Raw genomic sequence first — 25,230 nt, forward strand, 5'->3', positions numbered from 1 at the left:
CCCGCAAAGAAGGGCGGTGTTGCTCCGCGCTCACACTCGCGATAGTCGAGCCGGACCTCACGCCGGCCCAGGAGAGGAGCCTAGTCTCAGAGGCGGCCAGGGAGGCAGCAGCTTGGGCGGAACAGGGCGGAGCCGAGACGCTCTCGGAGGCGGAAGCGGAGGCCGGAGGGGCGGGGAAAGAGGCTGGCTCGGAAGGAGGAGAAACCCTGAAAAGAAAATAGCAACAAGCCGAGCTGCAGTGACAGAGGGGAACAAGATGGCCGCGCCGAAGGGGAAGCTCTGGGTCCGGGCCCAGCTGGGGCTACCGCCGCTGCTGTTGCTGACCGTGGCGCTGGCCGGAGGCTCGGGGACCGCAGCGGCCGAAGCGTTTGACTCGGTCCTGGGGGACACAGCGTCCTGCCACCGGGCTTGTCAGCTGACCTACCCCTTGCACACCTACCCCAAGGTAGGGCCCGTCGGAACCGGGCTTCCACCCCTTGCCGCCCGTCTCTTGGCTCCCTACTCGGCTCGGGGACCGTAGCGGTGGATCGGCGCTTCAGGCGCACCCGTCCACCCCACCCCCTCTAGCTCCTGTGTTTCCCTCCCTGTTCCTGCCGGCACCCTGCTCCTGCTGTAATTACCGGAAGTTTGTGCTGCAGGACTCGGTGATAGGCTGGGGGACACAAAGATGAGAAAGAGGTGAGCTCTTGGGAGTTTGCCGGGCTGCTGGAGAGTGGACCACTTGCAGGAGTAGAAGAATTAGATTGATGAGGCGTCCTGACTAGAAGGCGCCGGTGCACATGTGCACAAAAGATTGACTCTCGCTGGGCGTGGTGGCGCACGCCTGTAGTCCCAGCACTTGGGAGGCCGAGGCAGGCGGATCTCTGTGAGTTCAAGGCCAGCCTGGTCTACATAGTGAGTTCAGGCCAGCTGGGCCTACAGGGAGACCCTGCTTCAAGAAGACAAAAAAAGATTGACTCTCAGCCCGAGTGTATTGCTCTCCTTTCTGGTCCCGGAGTCGGGCAAGTTGACAGCTCTGCTGTGGTCTGAATGTTAAGTCAGCCCCAAGAGTTGTGTGACCACAAGAAGGGAGGGCTGTCTGTGTTGACTGTGTGCTAGACTCTACCACTGAGCACTGGATGCCTTAGAGAAGCAGCAGTTAGGTTTCTGCAAAAACAAGCACCTTACTCACCCAGTGCAGACGGTAGGGAATCCGTGGAGTAGGTAAGAAATGCCCCTGTTCTGCGGAAGGCGTTCACTGTTGAGCGAAAGGAGGGACCTACTGCTACCCTGCCCCCTCCCTACTGCTGCCGCCTTGGCCTTTAATTCTGTCTCCCGTTCAAGCTGTTTTCCAGCTTCTTATAATTCTGTTTACTCAACATTCTAAATTGCTTGGTGACTCTCTCCACACCTTTCCCATATATAATTTGGGTACATGCCCCCTCCCTGCTTTGTAAGCACTTTTGCTGATGTTGCTGGTGTTTTTCTTTCGTCTCAGAGACGTGTGCTATTTGCTTAACCGTGTGGCTAGCCCTATTTACCTTACTCAACTAAAGTGACATCCCAGGAAGACAGTTCCAGTGACGTTTAGGATGTTCCATCTTGGCAGGTGCTTTCGGATCTTTGAGATGAAAAGTTGTACATGCTGTACCTTCCAGTATTTTGTTTACCTGCATTCCTAAGGGTCATCAGTTCAAAACAATATAACCCCACAAAATTGTAGGAGATGGGGTTAGCCTTAAATTTTTGAAGTCAGAAATTAATGAGAGAAATGAAGAGCTGGACATGTAATGACAGCCCTCAGAACTGAGGTTAGAGGAGAGAGAGTTCAAGGCCTGCCATGGGCTATGTACCTTGGGGAGTGAGGAGGATTCTGATTTCCAGATGTAAATCAATAAACCTCACATTGCTAAAAGGCTTCCATGAGAAAGTGCATCAATACTGTTTGGCCTAGAATTAGGCTCAGATTTTTAAAAATATTTTATTTATTATTTTTATTTTATGTTATGTGTGTATTGCCTGAATGTAGGTAAGTGCACCTGTGTGCTAGCTGCCATGTGGGTGCTGGGATTCAAACCCGGGTCAGATTTATTTTATATTATGCTAGTGTTTGTTCCCTCTAAAGATTTTCCTAGCTGGGCTGGAGAGATGGCTCAGTGGTTAAGAACACTGTTCTTGCAGAAGACCCGAGTTCTTATCCCAGCACCCACATGGCAGCTAACAACTGTCTGTAACTCCAGTCCCAGGGAATCCAACAGCCTCTTCTGACCTCCAAAGGCATTTCATGACATGGGTGTACTTACCTACATGCAGGCAATACACGCATACACATAAAATAATAAAAAATTTTTTTAAAAAAAGGTTTTCCTAGCAAATTTGTAGTATAAGCCAGAGTGCTGTGAAAATAATTTGAGAAGATACTCGTACCAGGAACCTTTAGGTATCTCTTGGATTTTTTTTTTTTTTGTTCATTTGTTTGTTTGTTTGAGACAGGGTCTTCCTGTAGGCTCAGCTGGCCTGGAATTCACTGGAATCCCAGAACTCGGGAGGCAGAGGCAGGTGGATCATTCCAGGCCAGCTGGGGCTACAGAGAGATCCTGTCTCAAAAAGACAAAAAAAAAAGTTAACACAGAACTTGGCACTGGGCATTTCTTGTGTTGTTATGTCTAAAATGAGTACAGTATAATATAAATGTATAATCCTGCTAGTATGCAGGATTAATGTGAGACTATCATTTACAACTGAGGAAACTGGGCACCAGAGAAAATAAGTAATTTGCCTGAAGTCATGCAGAAAAAGTGGTAATGCTGAGCCTCTACCTGATTCCTCAGGTAGGCTCTTCGGCATGCCATATGGTTTTCTGAAGTTGGTTCTAGATGCCTTTTGGGCATATCTGACAGCAGATCTAAGTCGGGCACATTAGCATTATTGTAATCCCAATAGGAGGGCACTGAGGAGGAAGATTGGAGTTTCAGGCCTCTTTGGGATATATAGTGCTGGGTCACATAGTAAGACTCCATTGCTTTAAAAAAGACAAGCATATCTGAAAATGGAATGTCATTTGGTATAGTTCATGGTAATGAGCTCCTGCATACTGCTTCCTGTGTGCAATATGAGGCTACTCCCCAAACAATTCTTTCACTGTTTCACAGAGCCTGTTAACTGGGCTAGAGAGATGGCTCAGCGTTTAAGAGCACTGACTGCTCTTACAGAGGACCTGGGTTCTATTCCCAGCACCCACATGGCGGCTATGAACCATCCTTAACTCCAGTTCAGGGGAATCCAACGCCCCCTTCTGACCTCCTCGGCATTGCATGACACGGGTGCACTCACATACATGTAGGCAATACACACATACACATAAGATAAAAATAATAAAATATTTTTTTAAAAAGCCTGTAAACTGTAAAAATTAATCAGCTATGAAATGTCTTTTCACTTTAACAATACATGCAGCCAGAACTAAGGTCTAAAAATGTTGTAAAAGATTTATTTATTTATTTATTTTTATTTTTTTTGTCTTTTTGAGACAGGATCTCTTGTAGCCCCAGCTGTCCTGGAACTCACTAGGTAGAGCAGGCTGGCCTCAAACTCACAAGATCCGCCTGCCTCTGCCTCCCAAGTGCTGGGATTAAAGGCATGCGCCACCACACCTGGCTATTTTTTTCAGTTTTATGTGTATGCATGTATTGCCTGCGTGTAGGTAAGTGCACCCGTGTGGTGCAGTGCCCGCGGAGGACAGAAGAGGATGTCAGATCCCTTGGAACTGGAGTTAGGGACAGTTGCTAGCTGCCATGGGTGTTGGGATTCAAACCCGGATCTTCTGCAAGAACAACCAGGGTTCTTAACTGCTGAGCCATCTCTCCAGCTCCTGTAAATGTTGTAAAAGATTTTACAACTCTAAAATCTTCAGAGTTGTATAATAAAGCTTATTTAATATCAGACTTGGCATCATCTCTTCTCATGGATTGTTGCTACTGCATTAATTTTATTAATTCTGCTGGAAAGAAATGCATGCCATTGTATTCCATTGGTTGTTAACTAGTATATGCACATGCTGTTTCCTCATTAGGTCCTTACCAATTTGTATACAGTTGATCACACAGTTACATTTGTTATATACTATATTCCATCAAAAGAAAGAAAAGCTTGTTGATAACATTGTTATTAGTCTTCCAGTAATGAAGAACTATCCTGTTTTGAGTTTCCACACATATACACTGATGCTTGTAATTGTTGCTTTCTACTTTAAAAATATATTATGGGGCTGGGTATGGTGGTGCATGCCTTTAATCCCAGCACTTGGGAGGCAGAGGCAGGCAGGTGGATCTCTGTGAGTTCAAATGGGGCCAGATGTCATGGTGCACGCCTTTAATCTTAGCACTCCAAGAACTTGGGAGGCAGAGGCAGAGGAATCTCTGAGATGGAGGCCAGTCTGGTTCTACATAGCAAGTTCCAGGTCAGCTAGGGCTACAGGGAGACCCTTTCTCAAAAAAACCTGTATGTTTGTGTGTGTGCATGCACACACATGTGTTATTAATACTGCTAATATTTTAAACCACCCAGTAAATTTTGTGACTGAAAGGAAAAAAACAGCTGGAAGCCAAATATCCAAGATCTTTGCCACATATGGTAGTTTTTAGTTCTTTATTTTATTTATAGACAGGGTTTTAAGTATAGTAGGCTGGTCTCAAACTCCCTAAGCAGGAAGACAGCCTTGTTGGGGCTGACATTGTTCAGTGGTTAAGAGCACTTACTGTTCTTTCAGAGGACCTCATTTCAGTTCCCAAAATCTACAATGGTGGCTAACAACAGCCCATAACTCCAGTTCCAAGGGATCCAGTGCCCTCTTCTGGCCTCCTCAGGCACCTGCGCACATGTGTTGCACATATACTGAACACGGGCTCACACATACATAAATAAAAAACAAATAAAAATTGTTCTATGTGAACACTTATAAGTAGATATCTCATCTCATCTTTGTCTTTGACCTTTATCTCACCATTTGCCATACAAAGCTAGTCATGACACCTTGGTTGAGCTGATGACCATGAGCATGGATGTGGAGAAGCACGCTAGTAACCTAGAGTACTTGCTTACTCCTTTCTACCTATTTAAGGTTCTGAATGTCACTGCTATTTTTATTTTCATGGTTTCTCCCAATTTTCAGTTTTTTTCCCCTACAAGTTAATATGGGAATTTTCCCTACTGCAGAATATAGGAAAGGATGGTATTTATGAACTGTGACTGGGATGTGGCTCAGTTGTTAGCATACTTGCCTAGCATACACAGAAGGCCCCTGGGTTCAGTCTCCTTCCAGCACCACATAAACTATGTATGGTAACACACTTCCATTAATCCCAGCACTCCAGAGGTGGAGGCAGGAGGATCAGAATTACAAGGTTGTCCTCCTGCTTAGGGAGTTTAAGACCAACCTACTGTACTTGAAACCCTGTCTATAAATAAAATAAGGAACTAAATAAAACTATAGTATGTGGCAAAGATCTTGGATATTTAGCTTCTAGCTTTTTTTTTTCCTTTCAGTTACAAAATTTACTGGGTAGTTTAAAATAAATATTAATTTTGTTTTCTTGACATTTTTCTGCTAAAAGAAAAATCTTATTATTTATTTAATTTTTGGTAATCCTTTCTATTCTTAATTTCCCAGGAAGAGGAGTTGTATGCATGTCAGAGAGGTTGCAGACTGTTTTCAATTTGTCAGTTTGTGGATGATGGAATTGATTTAAATAGGACCAAACTGGAATGTGAATCTGGTAAGATACTATGCTAATGACATCAGCTGTGCATGACATTGGGGCTTTCTTTGAGTTGGGTTATGCTTTTTATGTATTTTTCCTAGAAAATGACAGACATCCTGTTTAAACTAGTCACTCAACATACAGCAATTGTAAATTTAGAGTTTTAATAGATGTTGCTAAAAATTTCATGGGCTTTAATTCATCTTGTTTGTTAAGACAATGTTTATTTTGTGCTGTAGATAGGACACTTTGTTTAAGCATTCTGTTTAGAAAAATGCAGTAGTAATTACCCAATTTATAATTCATCACTACCTTTTCATAGAATAATTTTCTTAAACCTTTCAGTCAATCAGTTAGTTGACATAGAGCCAAGATTTTTACTAATCTGAAAACCTTTGACTCTGAAGTATTTAATAGTGAATTCTTTATCAGTCATGCCAGTAAAAATAACCAAAGGCTTTGTCACCAGTTAACTACTATTACCTTTTGGTGAAAGAGATGTATTTAATGAAAGAAACCTATAATCAGGGCACAGTGAACGTTTAACTTTGTAAAGAACTATAATGGGATCTTGACCATTTTTTGCAGCTTAGTCAGTGTAGCAGGACACAGCTTTTCCCTGTCACTGTGCCAAGGCTCACAGTATCTGTGATGTTGTGACCTTATTTTTATGACTTACTCTCCTAACTGGCCATCTTGATATATGCAAAGTACTGTTCAGTTTATTATCTAGTACCTCTGAGAAGTATTTTACAAATTCATGACTGAGTAGAGAAGAAAAAGAAGATGACCACAGTGGTACAATGCTATATCCCAATAAAGAAATGACTAGTGAGTATATTTGATATAGGCCCATTTCAACTTTTTCTTGTCTTTTCAGTGCTAAGGATTGAACCCAGGACCTAGTATATGCCAGGCAAGTTATCTACCACTGAGCTACAGCCCTAGCCCTATTTCACCTTTAAAAATTCCCTACTATAAAACATTGTCTAGTTCAGTTTTCTTAGAACTTAAGGTATTAGACTGATTGCTTCATTTATTTTTCCCTTTCCATGTTCTCAACTTTGTTTCTGAGCTGAGTAATCTCAAATATTTATGTAAATGACTAACATGCATTATTTCACTCAACATCTTGGATTAAGACTTCCATTTCAGACTTTAAAAAAAATCAAACTGGGCCTGGTAGCACAGGCTTGTAATTCAAGTTATTTGGGAGTCTGAGGCAGAAGGATTTTAAGGTCAGGCTTTGCCTAGACTATAGAGTGAATTAAAAGCCAACCTAGGCAACTTGGTGAGACCCTCTCTCAAAATAAAAGTCAAAAGAGGGTTAGGGGTCTAGCTCAGTAGTTGAGCATTTGCCTAGCTTATAGGAGGACTAGAAAGAAAAGAAAAAAATGTTCCCATCACCCAACATTTGACAAGGCCTATAGAAATCAATAGCAGGATTACTACTCAGTGCCTCAGCTCAGGTCCTTACACAGCCAACAAATGATGAACCTAAATTCTCTGTGGCATCTTTAGGACATCAGTCCAGTGCTTTCTGCTCCACACACTTTAGCTGTGAGGACTCCCTTATTTTAATGTCACCATGTAGAGACAGGTATGGAATTAAAAGACTTATATATGAGACATTGACTTGGGGGAGAGAGATAAGAGTTCTATCAAAAGATTTCTTGCCAGGCATGGTGCCACACGCCTTTAATCTCAGCACTTGGGAGGCAGAGGCAGACGCATCTCTGTGAGTTCAAGGCCACCCTGGTCTATATAGTGAGTTCCAGGACAGCTGGGACTACAGAAAGACCCTGTTTCAAAAAGAGAAAAAATATAAATAATAAATAAATAAATAAATAAATAAATAAATAAATAATAAAAAGATTTCCTACTATTGCCCAGGTTTGGAAATTCATAGTGATGAAGTAAGTGCTTATAAGAAATTTTTATTTTTTTATTTTTATTTTATGTGTATGCATGTATTGCCTACATGTAGGTAAGTGCATGTATGTTGTGCAGTGACCACAGAAGTTAGAAGAGGCTGTTGGATCCCCTGGGACTGGAGTTACGGGCAGTTGTTAGCTGCCATGTGGGTGCTGAGATTCGAACCTAGGTCTTCTGCAAGACCAACCAGTGTTCTTAACCACTGAGCCATGTCTCCAGCCCCGAAATTTTTTTTTTATATATAACATGGTTGAATCCCTTTCTTTTCCAGCTTTCTTTACCATCCCTTCTTCTCTTTTCTAAGACTTGGCTTTTTTCTTTCAGCATGTACAGAAGCATATTCCCAACCTGATGAGCAATATGCTTGTCATCTTGGTTGCCAAGATCAACTGCCATTTGCTGAGTTGAGGCAAGAACAAGTAAGAAACAATACTGCCTTGTTACTACCTTCTGATGCACTCAGACTTGTATTGCTTAGCATGGTCATTGCCGACATGCTTTTATTCCAGGTTCTATTTATAGAGTTTTCATCCGTCAAAATGTGTGTACAAATGGTGATGTTAATTAATTCTTTTTTAATATTTTATGTGTATGAGTGTGTTGCCTGCATGTATGTAAGTGCACCTATGTCATTAAATGCTTTTCTGTTACAAAATTCTATTTATAGTCAGAATCTCATTTTGTTTCTCCTATCTTACATAATTCAGTATTTCCAATTACATATAGATTTAAGTCCAAGCTGCTTATTCAACCTAGTTCCTGATAGCCTCTACAATGTCATCTCTTAACGTTCCCTACCCCCACATACTATATTCTGAATGTATTGAGGAAAAGTTCTTAATTTTTCAAAAAAAAAGCTTTTATTTAATTTTTGGACAGTAATTTTTAAAAAATTTGTGCATAGGAAAAATAGTTTGTATAAAATCTAAGATACAGAGTATGTACATTCATAAGAGTATGTCTCTGTTCTTTCTACTCAGCATCTATGAAAACTGCCCTACTTCTGTATTTGCAAGGTGCTCGGGTTTCCTCCATTACATAGCCAAGTTCTCTGATGCAGAAATAGTTTATGAAACAAAACAAAGAACTGGAGAGATTGCTCAGTGGTTAAGAGTGTCTGCTGCTCTTTCAGAGGACCTGGTTCTGTTCCATCACCCACATTTGGCAACTCACAACCTCCCATAACTCTAGCTCCAGAGGATCAGACACCCTCTTCTGGGCTCCTCCAGTACCCAAATACACATGGTTTATACTCACACAGTCAGGCACACATGCACATAAATAAAAGTAATTCTTATCACAGAACTATTTTATGCATATACAAGGAAATACAAATGTCTATTTGTTAATATAATTATATATAAAGAACCTCTCTTTTTTCACTATATAATATTCTATTTGAATGTATCATAAGTTAAATAGCCCTTTGCTTGGGGGTTTTGATTTTTGGAGGCAGGGTCTTGTGTAGCTCAGGCTGGCCTTGAACTTAACTCAGGATGAGCTCCTGATCCTCCTTCCTTGAGCTCCTGATCCTCCTTCCTCTGCCTCCCAAGTGTTAGGATTATAGGCATGTACTATAATCCTACTGAAACAGCTCCTTGTTTATGAACATGAAGATTCTTCCTAATATTTTTCTGTATGTTTTTATACCTATAGAATGAAATAATAGGATTAGCATTGCTGAGTTAAGAGGTCTGTGCAATTTTAATTTTGAGAAATAGAGCGAAATTGCCTTTCATGGAATTTGGACCAATTTTTTTATTTTTTATTTATTTATTTATTTTTGGTCTGAAACAGGGTCTCCCTGTAGCTCCAGCTGTCCTGGAACTCACTATGTAGACCAGGCTGACCTTGAACTCACAGAAATCTGCCTGCCTCTGCCTCCCGAGTGCTGGGATTAAAGGTGTGCACCACTACGCCTGGCAGAAGCTGTTTTTTCTATTATAATACTTCATGATGCTACCTCATTTGACATAAAGGTGAACCAAAGCTGTGCCTAGAGCTCAGTGTTGGCATTGCAAACGTGATGGAAATCATAGATTGTTTATAGAGATTTTTGGTGGAAAATCTAAGCCTGGTATTTAAAACTTTACCATAGTTATTTTACATCAACAGTAGTTTACTCTAATGCTAATGGTTTTGACTGATTCATTAATATCTATGTCTTATTCCAGTAAGATTTGAGTAATCTCAGTTATGATGTTCTCTTGCATATACATATATGATAAGTGTTTCTCATGATTTAAATTGTTTGTTTGTTTAGCTCATGTCCCTAATGCCAAAAATGCATCTCCTCTTCCCTCTGACTCTGGTGAGGTCATTCTGGAGTGACATGATGGACTCTGCACAGAGCTTCATAACTTCTTCATGGACTTTTTATCTTCAAGCTGATGATGGAAAAATAGTTATATTCCAGGTGACAACTGTGCCTCATCTAAATACCAACAACAGTAAATGTACTTGTCTTCAATGAGTGTCTTGGATTAGAACCATGTAATCAGTCATTTATAAATATTTTTGTCAAATAGCGCTTATTTATTTAGGCTTCATGAAATTATTGGGCATCAGGACAAGTGTAATTATCTTTCCTTCTGTCCCTTTGGAAGCCATATGTAAAGCTCAGTAGTTCTTATCTGAGTCTCCTCAATTTTATAGTGGCTAAATTGATTAAAATGAAAATTTTAGATAGGATATAAGAATAATATACTTTGAACATAGTGACATAGAAAACATAAATGCTGGAAAAAAGCGTCATGACATAATACTTAGTTGTATGTAGTACTTTTCCTCCCACCTCTGGTAAGAGAACTTGTTAAAGATGTATTTTGCCTTCTAAAGAGGTAACTTTTCTCCTGTCTAATAATTTACCATGGGATATGATGGTAATAAGTGTTTCCTAGGTTATATACTAGGCATTTCACATATGTGGTTGTCCTGGAATATCTGTGAGGGATTGGTTCCCAGACTCTAATTAGGCATGCCAGTATTTGGGGATGTTTTGTTTAAGTCCCTTACATAAAATGGCATTGTATTTGCATATAACCCACCTTTCTCATGTGTAGTAGATGTCACTTAACAGTAGAGACAATCTGAAAAAATGTATCATTAGGCAAGTTCATTGTATGAACATCGTAGAGTGTATTTCAACTGAGATGGCTACAGGATTGCTAGGTGATAATGTTACAGGACTTCTGTTGAATATCCAGTCCATTGACTGAAATGTCATGCAGTGCATGATTATACTTTAAATCATATCCAAGTTGCTTATAATACCTGATACAGTGTGTAATCTGCACAGATAATTATTACACTGTGTTGTTTAGTGATACAGAGAGTCTGTACATACTCGATACAGATTTTTTTTCCCAAATGTTTCAATCCATGATTGGTTTAGTCATGAAAATGGAACACAGTGACAATGAACCCATGGATGTGGAACACTGACTGTATTTGAAATCTTTTTTTTTTTTTTGGTTTTTTTGAGACAGGGTTTCCCTGTAGTCCCAGCTAGTCTGGCACTTGCTATGTAGACCAGGTTGGCCTTGAACTTGCAGAGATCCTCCTGCCTCTGCCTCCTGAGTGCTGGGATTAAAGGCATGTGCCTCCATGCCTGGCTGAAATCTTCAATTTTTTTTTTTTTTTTTTTTTTTTTTTTGGTCTTTTTGAGACAGGGTCTCCCTGTAGCCCCAGCTGTCCTGGAACTCCCTATGTAGACCAGGCTGGCCTTGAACTCACAGAGATCCGCCTGCCTCTGCCTCCCGAGTGCTGGGATTAAAGGCATGTGCCACCATGCCCGTCTTCTTCAAATTTTTTATGAGGTTGTATTACCCCTGTTTATTGATGAGGAAGTGGAACATCTAGCTTGTGTGAGGTTATGCTGCCAATTAACAATAGTAGTCGGCTCAGCCTCAGGGTATTTTAGCTGCAAGTTCCAAATACCACTCCATCATGCTATTTCCTTTTCATTCAGTAAAATCCTCATATTTACTAGTCTGTAAATTGTATTCTGACACTATCTTGTTATTGGGTAACAAGGTGTAGTTTTGTGGGTTTTTGTTTTTGTTTTTTTTCTTTTTGAGACAGGGTCTTCCTGTAGTCCCAGCTGGCCTAGAACTTGCTATGTAGACCAGGCTGGCCTTGAAACTTACAGTGATCCGCCTGCCTCTGCCTCCCAAGTGCTGGAATTAAAGGCATATGCCACCTTTCCCAGCACAAGTTGTACTTTAATTATTGCTAGTTAAATGGTTTACTGTATGGCTAGTTTATTATGGTTAGCACTATCCTGAGTTTGGGCACTTAATTTGGTAGTAAGAAAACAAACAAAAAAAAAATCTCTTTTAATTTGTGAGCATGTTCTATTCCCTAAAGCTATTTACATGAAAACCAAAGTTGACACTCAAGCATAAAGCCCTCCCTAATTCCTCAGTAGATGTGTGATTCGCTGTTTCTCTCTAAAAATATGTGTCAACTTGAATGTAACTTAGAGAAACTCCCTTTCCAGAGGACCAGAGCTGTATGAAAGATGTAAAGTATGGAATATTTGCCTGTAATATCTGAATTATTCCTAGTTAGAAAAGAATGGAATAGTACAGATAAGAGATATTATATGTTTGACAAAAGTTTGAGGTTGGAGAGATGGCTCAGCAGTTGAGAACACTGGTTGCTCTTGCAAAGGACCTGGGGTTGATTCCCAGCTCCCACATGGTAGCTAACAACCACCTGTAACTCCAGTTCTAGGGAAATTCAACACCCTCTTCTGACCTCAGTGGGCATTGCACAGTTTGGATACACTTACATACATGCAAGCAATACATTCATACAGTTAAAATAATAAAATATTTTATAATAAGTTAGGACAGGTTGCTGAATTATTTCTATTCAACTAAAATTGGAACTCATTTTTGTAAGATAATAGTATTTAATAGATATTTTGTCATAATTACTCTACCACTCTTTAATCTGTATTCCCAGCTGTCCTGGAACTCACTTTGTAGACCAGGCTAGCCTTGAACTCAGAGATCTCCCTGCCTCTGTCTCCCAAGTGCTGGGATTAAAGGGGTACACCACCATGCCCGGCCTTTAAAAACTTGTACAATTAAATTCACTAAGTAGCTGATAATATTAGAAATATATGTCTTTCCAAGGCACTGAACATGATTTTTTGAAAAATACTGTGGTTAATTTTTTTTTTTTTTTTTGGTGTTTTTGAAACAGGCTCTCTCTATAGCCACAGCTGGCCTAGAACTCACTGTGTAGATATGTAGACCACACTGACCTTGAACTCACAGAGATCCTCTTGCTCCCAAATGTTGGGACTACAGCCATGTACCACCATGCCCAGCTAATGTGTTTTATTTTTTTAAACCATACTTTTGTTACTTTTTCTCAATTTAAATGTTTATAGAGGTGATATGTTATAGAACTTGTTACCAAAAAAAGCTTAAGAGGTACAAATGACTTAACTGCTTTCATTACCATTTTAGTCTAAGCCAGAAATTCAGTATGGCCCACAGTTGGAGCAGGAGTCTACAAGTTTGAGAAAATCATCTTTAAGCAAAATGTCCTGTAAGTTTTATTTTAAATAGTTGGATAAAAACATTTGCTATCAGATCTGCTGTATTTGCCCACCTCCAGATTTCTAATTTACTGAGTCTGGGAATTAATCTGAGGGTTAGCATTGCTAACAAGTTCCACATTTTGTTGATACTGCTAGTACAGGGACTGCACTTAAGAACCACTATTCTAAAAACAGTTTGTTTCAAAGCATGTTTTGAGTATGAACTAACCAATTACTATTTTTTTCCAATAAACTAACCAAATAATAAAACCACCCTGAAACTATGAGGTCTCTGTTCTATTTCCACATAAAACATCAACAAAGTAGAGTTTGCTATAAAATTTATGAACTACTTAATTTAGAGACTGATACAATTAATCTTCTGATTGTATTGTTGGGTGGGAATGAGCAGATAATGGTAACAGATCATTGTAATTAGATTAGAATAAACCAAGTTATATTATTCAAGCCCACATGTAATTAAACAGAAAATATCAGTATCAAAAACATTTTAAAGACAGGAAACCCATAATATGGAAGAATTCCCATTTGGGTTTTGGTATGCCAAAGGAATTTCACACATTATAGACTGTGTCAAATTAGACTCCCCCAAATTATCTGTAGACTATGTCTATCTGGAAGTCAGTGAGTTTAGCATTTGGGATGTGTGGTGTCAGACACATGTTCCTTATTATCTCAGCAGATCTGCAAATGAGAAGCTCACAGGCACACAGGAGCTACCTTGAAGATGAAGAAAGTGATGGCCTTCTAAGATGCCTCTCTCTGTATGTATTTTTCCTTTATATGTATACTAAAGATAAAATCAGGTTTATGTCAAAGTCTTTCCTTTGTGTTACTTTTAAATTAGTAATTCAAAAGTTAAAAAAGACAAAAAGCAACAGCAAAAACCTTTTCATCTTTTCCCTTCCAAACTTGTGCTTTTGAATATTCTAGTTTGTTTAGAAGGTAAGAAGTGTACTATTTTTTAAATTGGCACCTAATTATACAAATGTATGGGATACAGTGTGATGTTTTGGTACATGTATGCATTGTGTAATGGTCAGACAGGATAATTAGCATTTGCACCACCTCAGGCACTTATCATTTCTTTGTGCTAAAACATTCAAAATCCTCTAATGGCAGTTTTGAAGTATGTGATTCATTATTGTGAGCTGTGACCACACTGTTAGAAAAGGACAGAGCTTATTCTTATCTCAGTGTAACTGTATCTGTTGACCAGCCTCTCCTCAACACCTCTCCCTGCTATGTCAGTAAAACCTGAACAGATGGCTGCTTTTTTTTTCAACAGATGGCTTTTTTTCCAAGTATACAAAGTATTCAGGTCTCTTGATTTAAATTAAGAAATATGCTTCTCCAGACATTGAAATTACATTCCATTGGGGCTTGGAGCTGGCTTAGTGGGTAAAGGTGCCTGCTTCCAAGCCTGATGACCTGAGTTCAATCCCCAGGACCCACAAAGTGGAAGGAGAGAACTGATTCCAAGGTGTCCTCTGACCTCCATACATGCACCCACATACACAATTTTAGCATTTTATTCATTTGTATGTGTAAATGTGCAGGCACTCATATCACAGTCCCTTTGTGGTGGTCAGGACAACTTAAGGGAGTCGATTCTTTCCTCCTCAGGTCATCATATTTAGCAGCAATGCCTTTACCTGCTAAGCCATCTCGCTGGTTCAAGTCTACCTCTTTTGAAGGGAGACAAGCAGTGACTGGGCATATTTTACATGGAAGTGTTAACAAAACCATGAATGAGTTCATGGTGATCTAATGGTATAAATTCTTCAACAATGAACATACATGTAAAAATTAGGGACTGTCTATATATCATATAGGTTTTCAAAATCCTGACTTCCCTATACTGTAAAATTTTTAAATTATTTATTTTTATTTTGTGTGTACGAGTGTTTTGTCTGCATGTATGCAAGTGCACCACATATGTGCAATTCCCATGAAGGCCAGAAGGGTATGTCAGATCTTCCAGAATTGAAGTTACAAATGGTTGTTAGCTGCCATATGGGTGCTGTGAACTGAACCTGGGTCTTCTGGAAGAACAGCCAGTCCTCTTAACTGCTGAACCCCCAGATTTTTTTTTATATCATAAGGAAAATATAATGGTTACAAAATGCCATATAATAGAATTACTCTTAAATTCAAGTATAAGTAAATTTTAGCAAATTGAATACTTGAAATGTTGTAAGAAAAGTGACTTCAGGAAACTTGTTTTGAATCCTTTTATAAAACTGGTCATTTTAGCCAGGTGTGGTGGCATATACCTTTAATCTCAGCACTTAGGAGGCAGAGGCCAGCCTGGACTACATAGCAAGTTCCAGGCCACCTGTGGCTACAGGGAGACTCTGTCTTAAAAAACAAAACAAAACAAAAACCTTGATCATTTTATAATTTATTCTATATCTTAACTTTTAAGGATATTTTCTTAAATTAGTATTACTGTAATATCTTTCAAAGTAATAGATATTATGTTCAATTTATAGGATCTTACTTGCCTTGCTTATTTAGTAATTAGAGCATATACTTCAGGTTTGGTGGCCTAGACCCGAAATTCCAGCACATGGAAGATAGAGGCAGAAGGATCGGGAGTTTAGGGTCAACCTTAGCCACATATCAAATTTGGGTTGGCCTGGGCTCCATGAGACCTGTCCTAGTTTGTTTCTCCATTGCTATGACAAAGCACTCTGACCAATACAACTTGGGGAGGAAAGGGTTTATTTGGTGTACATCTCCTGGGTCACAGTTCATCAGGGAGCCCAAGGTACAAACTCAGGGCAGGAACCTGGAGGCAGGAGCTGGAACACGGGCCATGGAGGAACGCTGCTTACTGGCTTGCTCTCCTGGGCCAACCCCCCTCCTGCTTACTTAAACAGTGCAGAACAGCCTGCCCAGGGGTGGCACCGACAGTGGTGTCGCATCACTCAAAAATCAAGAAAATTCCCCACAGACATGGCTACTACAGACATGGCCACAGGACAGTCCAATGAAGACAATTCTTCAATTGAGGCTCCCTCAACCCAGGTGTGCCAAGTTGACACTAAAGCTGTCCAGCACAAGACCCTATCTCAAATACATTTTTTTTTAAAGGCTCCTGAAAATAATTAGATGGGCTGGGCGTGGTAGTTCACACCTTAAATCCCAGCACTCCGGAGGCAGAGATAGGCGGATCTCTGTGAGTTCAAGGCCAGCCTGGTCTACATAGTGAGTTCCAGGACAGCTGGGGCTACAGGGAGACCCTGTCTCAAAAAGACCAAAAAAAAAAAAATAATAATTAGATGGAATTTTATACACATAGTAGAAAATCAGTATGTCTGATTTTATCATTATTGTAACAGTTATATAGCCAGGCTATAAAAACTTTAAGATAGAAGAGCAGTACATGTAATGTAATAGATGTCATATTTCACTCAAATAAGACAGGGCACAAAGTTTTGTATTCAGGTAAGTGTATAAGGCTGATTATTTCTAATTATTGAGTCTCCCAGTTTTTTATTACAAAATCTTAATATACTAATTGTTGTTCTTCCAGTAACTCTGGGTGGATTTTAACAATGACGCTTGTCCTCTCGGTGATGGTGTTGCTCTGGATTTGTTGTGCAGCTGTTGCTACAGCTGTGGAGCAGTATGTTCCCCCTGAGGTAAATCTAATTCTAACCCTTGGGCTATTTGAAGACAGAGCCGTATGAAAAGCTATGTTAAGTGCCTTGCTCCTTTAACTAGAGAAACAAGGCCCTCTATGAATAGGAGAGACTTGATAGTTTACTCCAATTGAAGTAGGCACACATGAAAACTCCAAGTTTGCAAACACAGAAGAATTGTTCCCAGTTTTCTGTGTTGATATGTATGTTAATTGGCTTAAACAAAGTGTCTCTCCCTGCTTCTGAGACTGAAGAGAACTATTGGCATTGTTCTCTAAGCTGGTATATGAGAGAAGACTTATAAGAACCTCTTAAAATTGTGAACTAATTGCCATAAATATTAAGGGGTAAATTTTGATATAGAAGCTACAAAACCAGTCTTTGATTCTGAGTTACTGTGTTCTGGTAGTTATTATGTTACTGTGTTCTGAGAGATTGCAATTTCCTTGGTAATTAAAATTTATCTGGCACAAGAAGCTGGGCATGGTGACACATGCCTTTAATCCCAGCAGAGTCAGGTGGATCTTTTTGAGTTCAAGGCCAGTCTGGTCTACAGCTGTGGCTACAGGGAGACCCTGTCTCAAAAGACCAAAACAAAAAGAAGATCTATGCTATATGTTGGAGTTATCAAGGTTTTACATAATAGGGGGGTCTTGACCTGAACCCTGAAGAATAGGTAGCCCAGTGTGGATTAACAGAATGGAAAGTGTATGGTTTTTCCCAAGTACATAAAAGAATAAGATAACAATTAAGAGAATTAGAATTAATCTGTTTATTTTTAATTTTAATTACACTTATGTATTTATTTGAGTTTGTGTGTGTTGCTCACACATCTCTGCACCACAGTGTGTGGAGGTCAAAGGACAATTTGTAGGAGTCATTTCTCTCCTTTCTGGGGTTCAAATTCAGATTGTCAGGCTTGGTGACAAGCATCTTTACTCACTGAGCCATCACACCAGCCAAAATTCAACTAGTTTGTATTACAAGTGTACTGATGACACTACTGCTACTTCTTCTTGCAAACACAAGTTCCCTGATAAGTATATTTTAATATATTCACTTGTATTTCTATTTGGTGGTTCAGGAGCTCGAATCTAGGGCTTTCCAAATTCTAGCAATGTCCCACCACTGAGCTACATCCCCAAACCGTAATACTTATTTTTCCTGACAGTGCTGAAATTAGGTATCTCACATAGAATTGATTTTGACCTCTACTCCCCTTTGAGCCAATTCATGCACTTGAAATCTTTGTGACAACAAAGCACCAAAACTGTGGTAATAGATCTTTATTGACTTCACCCCTGTGAAACACTGTTCCCCTCCTTCATAATCCCTATTTCTTCCTTTTACCCCTGGAAGATGTATTGTGAAATAAAGATACACATTAGCAGTTACCAAGACTAAACTGCTGGCTTTGAATGGGATTTACCTTGATAGATTCCTGTATCCTATGTTCCGCCCACCAAGCTTAACTGACTTAAGCCCCTTCTCCCAGGCACTGTTGGAAGTGTTTTATGTGTCTGCCCCTTTAATTCTCACTGTAACCCACTAAGGTCGCTGCTTTGTCGCTCCCATTTTCCAGTTAGGAAATTGTAAGAGTTTGCAGTTGCTTCACATACTAGAGAGTGGTAGAACTGCAACAGTAACTCAGTCTGGCTCCAGAGCTGTCACTCTTTATCTGGCCTACAGTCGTAACTAAGGCAGGTAGCTAGCCTCATATCAGGAGCTGCTATCTTGTGTGTCTGCTTTGACACTGGAAAGGTAACACCTCTGGGCCACATGATTCAATATTTTGAGCCCTGATGCTGAACGGTTCTTAGATGGGTGGTATATGGTTTGCCCTCTCATCTCCTTGCTTGATTAGGAAGTTCCTCCTTGTGATCTCACCTAACAGTGACCCTTGATCTCTCTTCTTTTTTTTTGGTCTTTTTGAGACAGCGTCTCCCTGTAGCCCCAGCTGTCCTGGGGCTGGCCTCGAACTCACAGAGATCCACCTGCCTCTGCCTCCCAAGTGCTGGGATTAAAGGCGTGCACCACCACACCCAGCTGATCTCTCTCCTTTTTACATGATGTCACTACTGTGATGTTTGTTTTGATGATATAATTCTTTTGTCCCTTCTAAATTCTTTGGGGGAATACCTCACTTAAAAGTGATTAAAGTTTTTGCTTTTGTTCTTTTGTTTCAGTATCTTTTTTAAAGCATTTTAAAATTTTTTTTACTTATTCTTATTTATAAGTATATGTGTGTCTATATGTACACCACATGTGTACAGTGCCTACAGAGGCCAAAAGAGGGCATTGGATCCCCTGGAACTATAGTTATAGGTAGTTGTGAGCTGCCTGATATGTGTGCTGGGAACTGAACCTGAGGGCTCTGTAAGAATAGCAAGTGCTCTTAACTGCTGAACCATCTCCCCAATTCTCCAGTCCCTGTTTTTAGTTGTTTGTTGTTGGTGGTGGTGGTGGTCTTTTTGAGACAGGGTTTCCCTGTAGCCCCAGCTGGCCTGGAATTCACCTATATAGATGAGGCTGGCCTCAAACTCACAGAGATCTCTCTGCCTCTGCCTCCCAAGTGCTAGGATTAAAGGCATGTGCCACCACACCCAGCAAAATTAACAATTTGAGGAATTTTTATGTTTATAAAGACCTTCCTAGTAGTGTTAGAGTGTTTCATTTATAGTCTTTGTTCTTTTATTTATTTTATATAGTCTTTGTTCTTATAGACATTTAAAACAGTACATCTCATTTTCCATTGTAAATTAAACATTTAGTAGCATAAAACTGCACTGAATCATTTCATACTCAGTAGGAGAGTTATGGTCATAAAGGACTTGAGATCACTTGCAGCATCCACCAAATCTCCAGGATGAGAACTCTTGAGTGACCACATTAACTTCGTTTAAACCTAAGAAATTTTACTTAGTACTTATTTGTATACCTGTAAGAATTTTAAGTTTGGGACATGAAGAAAAGCTTCTTTGGCCATCCACTGGGGGCCCAGTCTCATCTATAAAACATTCTTCATTCTCAAAGACATGTATAGAATTGTTTAAACCAAATCCATAGATTAAACGGTGTGTGTTGTTTTCTGTTTAGTTGGTTGATTTTGTTTTTGAGGCAGTGTCTTCCTAGATAGCCACGGGTGACCTGAACTTTGCAGCAAGCCTCCTTCCTGTGCCACCTGAGCACCAGGATTACAGGTTTGCACCACCATGGCCAGCTCTGTAGATTGAATTATTTGGAAACTTGGTAAAATTTTTAATTATCCAAATTAATAACGTGCATTGATTTTTCTTTTACAGAAGCTGAGTATCTATGGTGACTTGGAATTTGTAAATGAACAAAAACTAAACAGATACCCAGTCTCTTCTCTTGTGGTTGTTAGATCTAAAACTGAGGATCATGAGGAAGCAGGGCCTCTACCTACAAAAGTGAATCTTGCTCATTCAGAAATCTAAGCTTTTTTAAAGAAATTGTGTCATTGACACCTAAATTTCCATTCCTCATAGAGCTTTTTAAAATGGTCTCATGGATATAGGCCTTAAGAAATCACTATAAAATGCAAATAAAGTTACCCAAATCTGTGAAGACTGTATTTGCTGTAACTTGACCTGTATTTTTTTTTCTAGTAATTTAAGACATGGACATTGGGGTGTTTTTATTACTAATATCTGTAGCTATTTTGTTAGTTGCATTGGTTTTTGTTTTTTCCTTTCCTAGCCACATTCTATGAGCTGATTGGTCCCTACCTCCTGCCAGAATACTGTCAGCCATCTTAGTTAATGAGCTGAATGCTTAAGATATGATGCTTCTACTCAAAAATGGCCTACAAACTTGTACTTTGAATTAGCAGAAAACTGTCTAATAACACTACATTTTCAGTTGTATTGAATTTAAATCATTAAAATTTTATTTGAGTAATTATGTACTGAAATTTGAGTATCTGATTTTCCTGGTCTTCATCCTTTCCCAACCCGGAGAACTATGAAGTGTTATGTATCTACTGCTTTCTAACAGGATGATGGCCAAGTTTGAAACAAAAAATAACCCTTTCAACAGTGCATTTGATGTGATTTGTTTGTTTATTGATATTGTATGTGTGTGATTGTGGGCATTTGCTTGCTACAACATACATGAAGAGATCAAAGGGAGATCCAGGACAACTTTCAGAAGTTAGTTCTTGCCCTCTACCTTTTTTTTTTTTTTTTTTTTTTTTTTTTTTTTTGTCTTTTCGAGATAGGGTCTCCCTATAGCCTCAGCTGACCTGGATGGAACTCACAGAGATCCGCCTGCCTCTGCCTCCTGAGTGCTGGGATTAAAGGCATGCGCCACCACGCCTGGCTCCCTTCCACTGTTTTGAGGCAGGGTCTCTCATCTTTTTTTCTGCTGCGGTACTGTGGTGACTCTTTTTTTATATGGGTTCCAGAGATCAAGCTTGGGCTGTCATGCTTGCAGCCTAGGACTTGCTGCCCACTGAGCATCTCTCCAGTGGTCCCATTTGATATGGTTTTTGCACAGGCTGTAAGTTTAAGTTGAAAGAATTTTTCCAAAGGAGGATTAAAATATAGCATCAAGATATTTTCAGAGAAAACTTCATTTTAACAGAATTATACTCACCATACAGGATTAAGTATAGATTTAATTTGGCAAAAACTAACATCATTACTCCTTTACTAACAATAATACAGATTTAAAAGAAGAATAGTGTCAAACACCAGAATCTTAATGTGATTCGGTGTCTTTACACCAAAATGGTAAATAGCTTTGTATACCAGTACTTCCCTTAATCATAGCATGACTGGCAGTTGCAATAGAACTGTCTTGGCAGACTGACCTACATACTCATTTCATGACTGAGTTTTCAGATTCTCCAAGTCAAAAAAAAATACAATTAACAACTAAATAAGTAAGACTTCAGTTCACAAAATCCTGGCTTTGGTTTTTTAAAATAGTTGATCTAGATTTGGAGACGGAAGGTTAGAAATGCAAACACATCCAGATGGAGTTAAGAGGAGTAATTACTGGGGCTGGAGAGATGGCTCAGTGGTTAAGAACACTGACTGTTCTTGTAGAAGACCTGGGTTTGAATCCCAGCACTCACATGGCAGCTAACAACTGTCCATAACTCTAGTCACAGGGGATCCGACAGCCTCTTCTGACCTCTGCTGGCATTGCGCGACACGGGTGTATTTACCTACATGCAGGCAATACACACAAAATAAAAATAATAAAATGAAAAAAAAGTAATTACTAAGCCATCATTCTCTCTTAGGCACAAGTATAACCTTGAAGCATCCAGTGAGACAAACCAATGGGAAAACAGGTGCAGAGGAGTGAGAACCATTGTCAGGAAAGGCCTTCCTCATGAAAACGATATATATTTTTTTCCACTTTCTCTTGGCTTTATTTCCCCATGCTTCCCAAACAACACATGCTTAGAAGGATACTTCGATTCATCTTGAAAGTGTTGATCTAAATTCAGTCAAATTATTTTTTCCTCATGTGTAGAAGAAGTACTCATTCCTGAGTATATCCAGGCACCTCTCAACAGTGCTCCCTTCTGGGGACCAAGCCTCAACACCTGAACCTTTTGTGAGGCATTTTATTTCTCAGCCTGGGTAGGCATAGCATATTATGAGAGAACATTGGAGAATCACTAATTCTGGGAGGACATGATAAGCCAAAATAAGCGATGTCCTAGGTAGTGGGAACAATATACTTAAGGGCCAGGAGGAAATAGGCTAGGGAACTGCAGATTGTTTAGCAGGCTGAGGTGTGGTATAGAAAGGACTAGAGAGACTAGATAAAGGATCTCATTAAACCTAAACTTGATTCTGAGCACAGTGGAGAGCCATTGCAAAGGGGTTGAGTAACAGGGCTGTGGTGTTTTAGAATGATTCACTCAGACAACAGTGTAGAAGTAGACTGAGGTAGACGTGGCAAATCTAGAGGTCAGCAATGTCTTAGCCTCATTGCTTGTTGTATGATGCTTGTACCCAAACCCAGGGCCTTGCTTATATTATGCAAGTACTCTACCTCTGGACTACATCCTAGCCCTTAGTTATTTCAGTCTCACTCTGTAACCTAGTCTGGCCTCAAACTAGTGATCTTCCTGCCTCAGCCTCCCAAATGCTAGGATTACAAGTGTGGACTCCTATACCCCACATCCATAGTTTAAATGCCCAATATTCCTGTATCTCTTTATTCTACTTACATTAATTAGACTCTTGGACCCTGGGTTGTGGTCACAATCTAAGTGGTGCCAAACAAACAGAAGACTGCTGTACAGATCCAGCTGCTGACTACACTGCTTCCTATTTGTCTGGGTTTTCAAGCCTCAGTGCCAGTCTGCTCACCACTATCAGTTCTAGGTTGGGAGGCTGGCCTCTGCACTCAGCATGCCCTTGGGGCCCTCCCCCGGGTTTCCAGTTGCTAAGTGTGTCCTGCTGCCTTGTTTGAGTATCAGCTCAGGTTACCTTTTTAATCATTCCTTGACTACTGTTCTAGATTAGTCTGGGGTTGGGGTGTGGCTTGTGATAAAAGGCACTGGGAAACGGGTTGTCTTTCTGTGGAAAGCCAGCTGGTACTGCTTTTGACTTTGTAGTAGTGACTTCTTAGGTACAATTTGTATTTTATTTGAATTTCCTAATTATCAAAGCCAATTTGATATGCTTCACTGCTGAATACCTTTCCTGTGATGTTAGTGACTTTTAGATCAGGGATTCTTTATGGGGATGGGGGTGGACACATGGGTACAAGTGAGGTCCTCCTTTCTGCCTCCTCAGCACTGCGACTACAGGTGTGTGGCACCACGCCCAGCTTTTTTATATGGGTGCCACGTCCAGTTTTTTATGTGGGTGCTGGAGACCTGAACTCAGTTCCTCATGTTTCCATGGCGAGCACTTTAATCTACTGACCCATCTTCCCAGTCCCCTAGAAAAGGAATTCTTAACCTTTTGTGCCACAGACCTTTTTGAAGATCTAAGGAAGTGTATGAACCTCCTTCCCCAAATAATGTTTTCAAATGCATAAAACTAAAGGTAAAGGATTGCAAGGAAACTAAATATAGTTACCAAAATATTTCCAATACTTTGTGATACATACCTACTTCCTATTAATACAAAATAAGGTCAAAGCGTGGTTCTAAAACTTCCTGTGATCTCAAAGTACTTTTTGTCTCATTTTTGTTGTTGTTTGCTTTTTGTTTTTAATTTCATTTATTTTTATTTTGTGTGTATGAGTGTTATGCCTACATGTATGTAAGTGCACCCATGTTGTGCAGTGCCTACAGAGGACAGAAGAGGGTGTTGGATCCTCTGGAACTGGAGTTACGGATGATTATTAGCCGCCATGTGGGTTCTGGGATTCAAACCTGGGTCTTCTTCAAGAACAGCCAGTGCTCTTAACCACTGAGCCATCTCTCCACTCCCTGTTTTTGTGGGGTTTTTGTTGTTGTTGTTGTTGTTGTTGTTGTTGAGACATGATCTCCCTGTAGCCCCAACTGACTTGGAACTCACTATGTGGAGCAGGCTGGCCTCAGTCTCATAGAGAGCTGCCTACCTCTGCCTCTTGAGTGCTGGGATTATAGGCATCTGGCTTCAAAGAACTTTTTTTTTTTTTCGTCTTTTTGAGACAGGGTCTCCCTGTAGCCCCAGCTGTCCTGGAACTCACTATGTAGACCAGGCTGGCCTTGAACTCACAGAGATCCACCTGCCTCTGCCTCCTGAGTGCTAGGATTAAAGGCATGCGCCACCACGCCCGGCCAAAGTACTTTTTAAAAAAATTTATTATTTTCACTTTATGTGTATGAGTGTATTGCATGCATGCATGTAAGTGCACCTGCTGTGCAGTGCCCATGGAAGTCAAAAGAAGGTGTCAAATCCCTTGGAACTGGAGTTTCAGATGGTTGTTAGCTGCCATATAGGTACTAGGAATCAAACCTGGGTCTTCTGCAAGAGCAGCCAGTGCTCTTAACTGCTGAGCCATCTCTCCAGCCCCTCAAAGTACTTTTAAAGTAATGTTTTAAAACATCTGCAACAACATGCTCTCTTTTGGTAATGAAGTCACAGACACTACTGAAAATCCCAGGGCTGGGGGATTATCTGCATTTGTAATAAAGGAAAATGCTATATTTCAGTTAAAATCTGGTTAAAAATTGAGTTAACTTTTTTCCCATCCAAGCTCACCAAATTCCTGCTTTAAGGCTTATCTAATTGTTCGTTGTCATTTTAAAAGCAAGTCATTTTTATTTCCTTGCTCAGTTTGAAATTATTTGGGTTTATAAAGCATCTGTGTGCTTTCTGTACCTGAATTGTTTCTGCAACATTAG

General features: G+C 40.0%; 2 protein-coding genes across 3 annotated transcripts in view; one reads left to right on the forward strand and one right to left on the reverse strand.

Annotated features, from left to right (window-relative positions):
* The window catches only part of Tceanc2 (transcription elongation factor A N-terminal and central domain containing 2), a 44,758-nt gene extending 44,628 nt beyond the window's left edge, over window positions 1-130 (reverse strand). The window contains exon 1 of the mRNA XM_029563477.1: window positions 1-130. The gene's annotated coding sequence lies outside the window, so the exon portion shown is untranslated.
* Tmem59 (transmembrane protein 59) lies at window positions 27-20,829 on the forward strand. 2 transcript variants are annotated; one of them, XM_008833003.2, is made up of 8 exons: window positions 27-445; window positions 5,648-5,753; window positions 7,998-8,092; window positions 9,937-10,089; window positions 13,157-13,238; window positions 13,934-14,015; window positions 16,793-16,901; window positions 20,204-20,829. In XM_008833003.2, exons 1-8 carry the CDS (start codon window positions 257-259, stop codon window positions 20,357-20,359), a joined length of 972 nt encoding a protein of 323 aa, XP_008831225.1. In that variant the 5' UTR covers window positions 27-256; the 3' UTR covers window positions 20,360-20,829. The 2 variants fall into 2 exon arrangements, with proteins under 2 accessions (XP_008831225.1, XP_008831224.1); XM_008833002.3 differs by having other exon boundaries at window positions 226-445; window positions 13,931-14,015; window positions 20,204-20,825.
* The last annotated feature ends 4,401 nt before the right edge of the window (window positions 20,830-25,230 follow it).

Source organism: Nannospalax galili, unplaced genomic scaffold (assembly GCF_000622305.1).
Source record: "Nannospalax galili isolate Female #2095 unplaced genomic scaffold, S.galili_v1.0 scaffold356, whole genome shotgun sequence".
Taxonomy (NCBI): domain Eukaryota; kingdom Metazoa; phylum Chordata; class Mammalia; order Rodentia; family Spalacidae; genus Nannospalax; species Nannospalax galili.

Excerpts from the sequence above, each read along its gene's own strand:
- Tmem59 (XM_008833002.3), top strand. The coding sequence starts at position 257 with ATGGCCGCGCCGAAGGGGAAGCTCTGGGTCCGGGCCCAGCTGGGGCTA. Across the intron at positions 5,754-7,997 it reads CAAACTGGAATGTGAATCTG|CATGTACAGAAGCATATTCC; the intron begins GTAAGATACTAT and ends TTTTTCTTTCAG. Across the intron at positions 16,902-20,203 it reads AGCAGTATGTTCCCCCTGAG|AAGCTGAGTATCTATGGTGA; the intron begins GTAAATCTAATT and ends TTTCTTTTACAG.